The sequence below is a fragment of the Ips typographus genome, linkage group LG11, assembly GCF_016097725.1.
Source record: "Ips typographus isolate SLU linkage group LG11, UJ_Ityp_2.0, whole genome shotgun sequence".
Classification (NCBI taxonomy): Eukaryota; Metazoa; Arthropoda; class Insecta; order Coleoptera; family Curculionidae; genus Ips; species Ips typographus.
In genome coordinates, this window is record NC_138432.1 from 3,132,438 (window position 1) to 3,140,598 (window position 8,161).

Genomic DNA, 8,161 nt, shown 5'->3' on the forward strand with positions numbered 1-8,161 from the left:
TTATTCAAAGTATCACTTATCAAAAAGAACCCCGTAAAATGTAACAGTATGCTCAAGGCCGTGGATATGTAGCATGAGATAATTCCTGGCTGAAATTGAACACACTTGGACAAACTGTAGGCAATCAAAGTCGACTATTAGGCTATGTACACGTGTATATTACATAATCCACAATAATTACAAAGTTTACAGGTTGCCAAAACCACAAAGTTTGCAAAAAAACAATTATGAAATGAATTGAAATTGGAACGTCAAAATTAATCAAAATTAAAACAAGGAAGTTTTTCCAGTGCCAAACCGTTTTAAACAGCCCCTTACCAGTTTTAAAAATGATGTTTTGGTTCACTTGCAAGAGTAGGCCCCACAAGGGTAGATGGCCTTTAAATTGCACGGCCGCCGGGTCTAGAACTCTCACATCTCGAGGTCGAAAACTCAGATTCCCGGGTCGAGCCGAATACAAAAACTGTATTGGAAATTTAGGCCGATACAAAATAAATCCCAAAAACCAAAAATGAAACCAATGTACCTGCAATTCGGCCAGAGGTTTAGAGATAAAAGAAATTAATAAAACCGCCGCACACACGCGGTCGTTGTTTAGGTTGATGATTGCTTGAATGGGAAAAAGATATTTCATAAAGTGGGAGTGATTAAATAGGCCAAATAGACATTTGACACAAATGAAACACGAACTCAAACCGACACTTTCCATTCTCCGACAAAAATCACAAATTATTCACGTGACTACGGTACCCAACACACGCATCAGGTCACGCACCCACACTAACAACAAAATTTGCACGAGGAATATTTGCTCGCTCATGGACATAAAAAATGCAAGCTAAACGAGTTGCGGACGGAAATTCTATTTCGTACGTAACAAACTGCATTTCTTTAAACAGGATTTTGTCACCTTGTAAACACTTGTTAACATCAATATAACTCAAAATAAAAAACAGATATTTATCAATCAGCCAAAGGGCAGGGCAAATGGATTTCAATAAAATAAGACCTTAAACAAACAAGAGTCAAGTCATTAAGGTGTAAAATTTTAAGAAGTAGGTCAGCAAGCAAGCAGTTTGTTTTAAATTAGCTTTTAGAGTTCTCTAAGTCGTCCCGTGAGATAATATGCATTTATTCTTGCAAAATAATCTGGTAAAACTCCCAGACGACCCCTTGATAATAATGCGATTTATGGTTTTGACGGTAACAAGTCCACATAGTTTTTTTAGGAAAATTAGAGGTGCCGCCTGTATTATTGGTTTGACACTCATTGTCTGTCAAATTAGGTCAATTTTTAGCTCTAAAGATGTTAAAGTGGTCAAACTATACCTGATTGCTACATATTGTTATGTAAGTTTTGCGATCCTCCTTTGTTATCTAAGTAGTTCTAACTTTTGTAACCTTTTGCGATGTTTCAGGTCACTATTTCAACTTTTTCTCTTACATTCGTGATGAAGGTAGACCAATTAATCAAAACTAAAGCCAAATACAGTTGGCCTTTAAACACAACCGGCCCTGTTATGAAACAAAAATTCGTTAAAGCCACCAGATCAGAGGAATTATTGGTTTTATTGACTTTTGTTGCTGAATTTTTCTTCGTCTTACCTTGGTTTGCCCGAGTGTCAAATTGGCAGGAAGAAGACTATTCAGTTGTTTTGATTAGACAATACTTAGCCCCGTTGGATATTATTTACTCTAAGATTTTATTTTGCTATATTTCTTTTATGGGAATCGTATCAACGGCATGGCACTTGCACTTTATGTATTTTAGCTGGCATGTGCAACTACAGGCTTTCATGTTGTTAAAATATGTTGCAGGTAACAGTACACATAAATAAGTAATTTACAGTGCGAAAGCTTTATGAATTTTTAGACATTTCATCTGGAATTTGTCAGGAATCTTCAGGAAATAATATAGTAAAGGACAAAAATTATCAGAACCAGATATGGAAAGAATTACAATTTATTATAAAGAGGCATGTTGAAGTTTTAAGGTAATTACTTGTTACGATTGAATTGCTTTCTTAGTGACTTACATGGTTTTTTTTTCTAAAATTAGTAATATGAAGTAATATTTATATTGTTTTTTCTATTTGTTTACTACTGAAGTTTGAGATTATGCCTTCTACATTTTGAATTTTTATCACCTTGATCTTTGTAACTTTGAATCATAGATGGTAAACTTTTCTTTATTCCATAACAGTTCTCTTCTGTTAGTTTAATTGGTTAACTTCAATTTGCTGCTGTCATCGAGCTGTCGTTGTCGGCTTCAGTTTGGCTGTCAGTTTATTTTGAATGTGTGTTTTTATTCTATTTCCGGTCTTTTTTACTGTTTTATGAAAGAAACATGTGTTCTGTAATTCCCCCCATGTAGTTTTCGGTTGTGCCCTGGCTATTAAAGTGCGGGGAGCCATCTTGATTTCCTCTTGACCGGCAACTCTAGCTGCAGACGTAAGCTGAACTTAAACTACTCGTCGTTGACGCAATCAGTGAGGATTTTAAGTAAGTTTTAAGTATTGTCGCTTGTGCGGATTTTGAGCTTTCCTTTGCAGCGAGGGTAATTTTCCTTTTCTTTTGGGGATCAAGTGTTAAAGTATTATGGAAATGTACCAATCTAGACAATCCCAAGAACCAAAAGATATTGGAACAAGTCCAGGTACCAATCTAGACAAACAAGTGTCACCGGAAAAAACTCAAAAACTTCAAAGACTTAACCCGTAGTTGGTACCACCAATAGAACTAATCATCAGAACAAGAGAGAACACTATCTACTATCTTCCGACACCCTGAAAATAGAATCTAAATTAAAACATACAATGGAGAAATGGCAGCAAAGATAGGCCTTAAACACAGGAAATAAGAGATTGACAAGACTTATCATTACGAATCTATACATTTAGATTAATAGAAAACACGGTCCTGTGTATAACCTGGCAAGGTTTAAACTACTAAGTGGAAACACATGCCAAAAACTGTCAGAAGGTTGACTTAGTGGAACATCGTAACATCTCACTGCGTAAGATGGAAATATGAAAGACCTGTTTTAAATCAACAGTTAGACAACGGGCTGTGTGTATACGAAGTAATGCTTGCGCAGTTCCATACAGAACAAAGATAAAGAATGGTGAAAGAGGGCTCCAGCCCCACCAGCGGAGGTTTGGCAGCATGAGTGGGTCGGCATTATCATTATAGGTCTGGTTCTAGCACATATTACTTATGATTGCGCGATTTCTATGATCATTTTCCGCCCTTTTCAGTGCTTGGATGAGTTTTACATGTTAAAAACGATCGTGCTCCTATTTATAGTCAACAAAACCGGCAAATAGTATAATATACAGGGTGTCCCGCGAGGTCAGGGACACAATTTCACTACGAGTTCTTTAGGTAAATTCGAGTCGAAAATGTCCTATGAACATGGGTCCGCAAATGCTTCCTTACCAAGATATGATTTTTTTAAATTTAATAGTGTTATTGTGCCGAAAACTACAATGCTATAATAATAATTATCCCTGGTATGACATTATATCAACATCAAGAGTTTGCCGAGTGCCATGGATACTTCTTTTGTTTGTTGTTCTGATACAGTAGTTCAGCGTCAGTTTGACACACTAATTCTGTGCAAACACAAATTATTGCCATGTTTGCTTTCACAAATGAAGAATATGCAGACATGCTGCTAGTATACGGATATTGTAACGCAAGTGGTAGAGCAGCAGTGGTTGAATACCGCCGTCGGTATCCAAATCGAAGAATAGGTACCTGATACTATTTGGAAGAGTTTTTAATCAACTGAGAGTAACAGGATCATTTCCAAATGCTTCTCTCATACGTCCATCAGCAGCTCCCCAAGATCTAGTACTACTGGATAGTGTAGAACGGTCACCATCAACTAGTGGTCGCAGAATATCACGTCGCACTGGTCTTACCCGAATGACTGTATGGAGAACAATGCAGAACTTTGGTTTGTACCCATTTCATCTGCAACCAGTCCAAGCTCTGCAGCTCACTGATCTGGACGATCTCCCATTCTTGGCAGCTTGAAATACCTCATGCAACAATCGAACGAAATTTCCATCACCGTTTTTCGGTTAATGTTTGGTGTGGTTTGTTAGCAGATCAGTTAGTCGGCCCTTTTGTGTTTGACATCTGCAATTTACCTTCAGTTCTTACGAGAAGAACTGGCCATGTTGTTAGAGGATATTCCGATTCAAAGAAGACAACAAATGTGGTTACACAGTAGTAGAAATGTGACTCAATATTTAAATAACCCTTTTCCTGGACGTTGGAATGGGCGCAGTTTCCTGGCCCCCCCGCTCACCGGATTTAAAGCCTTTGGACTATTATTTGTGGGGACATATGAAGAGTTTAGTTTATTCAGAGAAATCACATACCAGGGCTGAACTGCTTCGTAAAATTATAATATCGCTAACGACCTAAGTAATAACAACCGTGTTATTGGGAAAGCTATCAACCACATCATTAAAAGAGCTACACTATACTTACAATGTGAAGGTGGACACTTTGAGCAATTATTATAAACAGTTATTTAACACAGTAGTATTCATTTTTTTGTTACATAAAATTATTTTTCGGCATTATTGTTGTTTTCGGCACAATAACACTATTAAATTTAAAAAAATCTTATCTTGGCAAGGAAGCATTTGCGGACCCATGTTCATAGGACATTTTCGACTCGAATTTACCTAAAGAACTCGTAGTAAAATTTTGTCAAAAAATATTAAGCAGTTTTGTAGATACTTCTAATATACCATCAGCGTGAATCACCCTGTATAGTTCTTATTCTGGCATGTTGATCACTCTGAGGAAGGTCTTTAGCAGGTGACTCATGATGCGAATTAAACTGTATTCCTCACACCTTTTTGAGTGTTGCTTTTTAGGTATTGAGATAAAGGTGGACTGTAGCCAATCATCTGAGACACTTCCACTAGTGTATATTTTCTTAAAAAGTTTTGTAATGTGTTTAAAATTATCATTATTGATGAATTACTTCGATAGGAACGTTGTCTGAACCGCCTGCAAGATTAATAGGATGTGTGTCCTTTTTAATATAGGTGGACCTATGTCGTGAGGTTCGCATGTATTAGGTTGTAATGTAACAGTTTCGTCATCTGTTGTTCCCAGACTCCTTGCTTTTGTTCTTCTTCAATTACTAGTCCATTGAATCTACTAAAACTGTAGGTGGTATCCTTTTAAATACTTCTGCTACTTCAGTTTGCGATGCATGTTAAAAAAGTCATGCGGTCGGTACAGGTCCTCCTTTACACATATTCCTCATCCATTTTTCTGATCTTCTTTTTTATGTTCCAGTGTGAAACGTTCTACCGGGTCTTATCCTGTTTAATTTTTCATCTTTCTTCTATTAAGACAGGAAACTTGTCTTTCATCCAGCGTTGCCTTTTTATATTCTGTGATGGCATTAAGGTCTTTTCGCTCATGTTGTTCAGAACGTTTCGTAGATTCTTCCAACACACATTTTGTCTTCCTCCTGACTGTTAGTAAGGTTCAAAAATGGTCGATTTTGTTCAGCCGAGATTAATGCTTTGCAATATTTTGTAATTGGGATGCATCAAGGGCAGTCAGCTTTACAGCTTTCTTGGGAGATTTAAGGCGTACTACTAAATGGCTACCTACTACGTACGCATTGGGGAAAATTGTTGTTCTTTACACATAGTTTCCAAATCTATTATTCCTCTTGAATTATAAAATTCGATTGCTTATAGTTGTATAAGCAATTGCCAATACAACCTGTATCTACGAAAGAGTGTACTTGTGAGCAAAGCCATTGGAGAAGTTTATGGTATATATCACTAAATGAATGGCTATATATTGGGGATGCAGTCTTTTGTAGTTTTTTTTTCACTTTCCAGATATAGCGCTGAAACAATGCATAATCTTAGAGTCAGCGTCTTGTCTTTGGTACTGGGAATTGCCGGTTCACTGTTGGCATTGACTTCCTCTTGGATGCTGGTAAGTAAATGTATATAATTTGCTACTAATTAATAACCTCAAATTTGTTTTAGATTGCAGAGAAAGATTTTAGAGCTGGAATGTTGATTGGAACTTTTTTGTTTTCCTTAGAGATGTTGTCTCATTCAGCCCAGAATTATGAAGATCGAGTAAAACCAGTGTTGAAACTTTACATTGCTTTGGTTTTTATTTGTCTGGTTTCAGTTCGGTGCAATATATGACGTAGCTCTCCAGGCGGAATGGTACAATTGGGATACAAGAAACAAAAAGGCGTACATGTTTCTGATCCAGAAATCCGCTCAGGTTGTTCCGTACCAGTTTTTCAACACTAGAGTTAATCGGTCATTTCAGTTACAGGTAACTTTTCTCTATACTGATGGAAAGGAAAAACTTTATTTTTTCTTTTAGTTCTTGAAAGTACTGTATTCTAGTGCCAGCGTGGTTATGCACATCTACTTCTCAAAACACTAGCATTAATAAAGTTGACCATCTTAGCTCATTATTAATATACAATACAATGCTTGAAATACAATAAACTGCTTTGAAAAATGCTGCTGCAAAACGGACTTTGTAAACTGATTTTGTTAAAACGTTTATTTAAAGGAAATTAGAATAAGCAATACATTGAACCAAATTTATAGAAACAAATAAGAAAAGTGGAAACTACAAATTTCACAAACTTTGCTCAACTTTTGGACCTGCTAAGCTCCGACTACCTAATCCCTATCGTTCGCGATAATGGCCTCGCCCCACCCTCTCCATATCCACTCTATTAACTTTCCCATTCACCCGTAACTTAAGCAGGTCCCAAAGAACCTCCTCGTTCCTCATTCTCTCTCTCGCGGCCTCTCGCTCATTTCTCTTACACTCCTCTCTCGCATGGTGAGAGTTTTCTTCACCCTCTCCACAGTCACACCCCCCGCTTTCGCGTAGGCCCATTCTCCTCAGGTATGCGGCCGGGTTGCAGTGCCCCTTCAGAAGCTGATTTCCCCTGAAAGACAATGACAACCTGTCCGCTCCCACTTCCTTACACACTTGGTAAACCTCCCTACCCTTGGTTGAAGTATCCCAAATGCCCTGCCACTCTCTTCTGATCCATTCCGCCATTCGCTTCTTAATGTCCTTGCTCCCCCACAGCTTCAGCCCTTCCCATCTCCCAGGTTGGCCCTCCCATCTAGCCCGTCTGGCCAGGCCCGTCCGCTTTCCTCACTCCCTCACTTTCCCGTCCCTTCCACGCCCACCCTGTAACCCTTGCACACCAGCTTCGCATCCATGCTGCTCACTCTCTACGACCTTGTGCAGGCTCGGTTGTTGAACCATATGGACCGCAATAAGGCAGTCTGAGCAAACCCTATAGCGCCCCATTTCCCTTTCCCCTATGGCCCTAAGCGCTTCCCCTATCCCCAAAATCTCCGCACTAAGACTATCCCTCTCCTTGTCCTCCCAGAGGCCAATTTCAAACCCGCCCTCTCCCCATGGTGACAACGGTCCGGTAGCACCGGACCGAATCCAGCAAAAACTTCCTCTCCGCCGCCCCCAAGTGCCTTATCACTCTACTGTCACTCGCCCTTTCCCCCCAGATCTGACGGCCGTAAAGCACCGCAGGTGCCGCCACTCTCTCCATGATCGCCCTCACCTTCTCCTTGTCCATTCTCCCTTTATTTCTGCAGAGGCCAGTCAATTTACTGACTGTCTCCGCCATCCTTCCTAACCGCCTACTTCCTAGACCGTTGGTAGGTCTCCCATTCGGTCTCCTCATCCAAAGTCAGATCTGGGTGGTACTCCCCAATCATTTCCCGATCCCTCATTTTCCCTGCCCCAATTTCCGTACCATCTCTAGTCTTTAGTGCGGAGTTCCCCCTTTTGACACCCCACTTAGCCACAGCCTCCCAGACCTTGCCCCAGGAATTCTCCGTGGTCAGGTCCTCAATTTCCTCATTTCTCTGCTGTTTCTTTCCCAATCTGATGGCTCTTTTAAACCTCTTTCGCTCTGTATAGGATCCTCGTTCCACCAGCGGTTTTGGGCCCTTCCACTCCTCCTTACTCTCTTTATCTTCTTACACGCTTCCCTACAAAAGTGCTGCATCCTCTCCGCCTCCAACTCGAGTCCAAACATACTCACACAGATTCCCTCGGTAACCTTCCCAGTCCGTTCCATGAAAATCATACACCA

The 8,161-nt window shown here is 39.7% G+C and overlaps 1 protein-coding gene across 1 annotated transcript; it reads left to right on the forward strand.

Moving 5' to 3' along the window:
* Positions 1-1,152: 1,152 nt before the first annotated feature.
* Positions 1,153-6,550, forward strand: LOC145735187 (uncharacterized). Its single transcript, XM_081988989.1, has 7 exons — positions 1,153-1,350; positions 1,419-1,818; positions 1,874-1,994; positions 5,889-5,988; positions 6,042-6,137; positions 6,193-6,345; positions 6,397-6,550. The coding sequence occupies exons 1-7, from the start codon at positions 1,183-1,185 to the stop codon at positions 6,457-6,459; spliced, it is 1,101 nt and encodes a 366-aa protein (XP_081845115.1). The 5' UTR covers positions 1,153-1,182; the 3' UTR covers positions 6,460-6,550.
* The last annotated feature ends 1,611 nt before the right edge of the window (positions 6,551-8,161 follow it).

Bases quoted from the DNA above. Each gene is read 5' to 3' on its own strand.
- LOC145735187 (XM_081988989.1), top strand. From the start codon at position 1,183: ATGCGATTTATGGTTTTGACGGTAACAAGTCCACATAGTTTTTTTAGG. The intron at 1,351-1,418 runs GTAAGTTTTGCG...GCGATGTTTCAG, and splicing joins TGATTGCTACATATTGTTAT to GTCACTATTTCAACTTTTTC. The intron at 6,346-6,396 runs GTAACTTTTCTC...TTTTTCTTTTAG, and splicing joins ATCGGTCATTTCAGTTACAG to TTCTTGAAAGTACTGTATTC.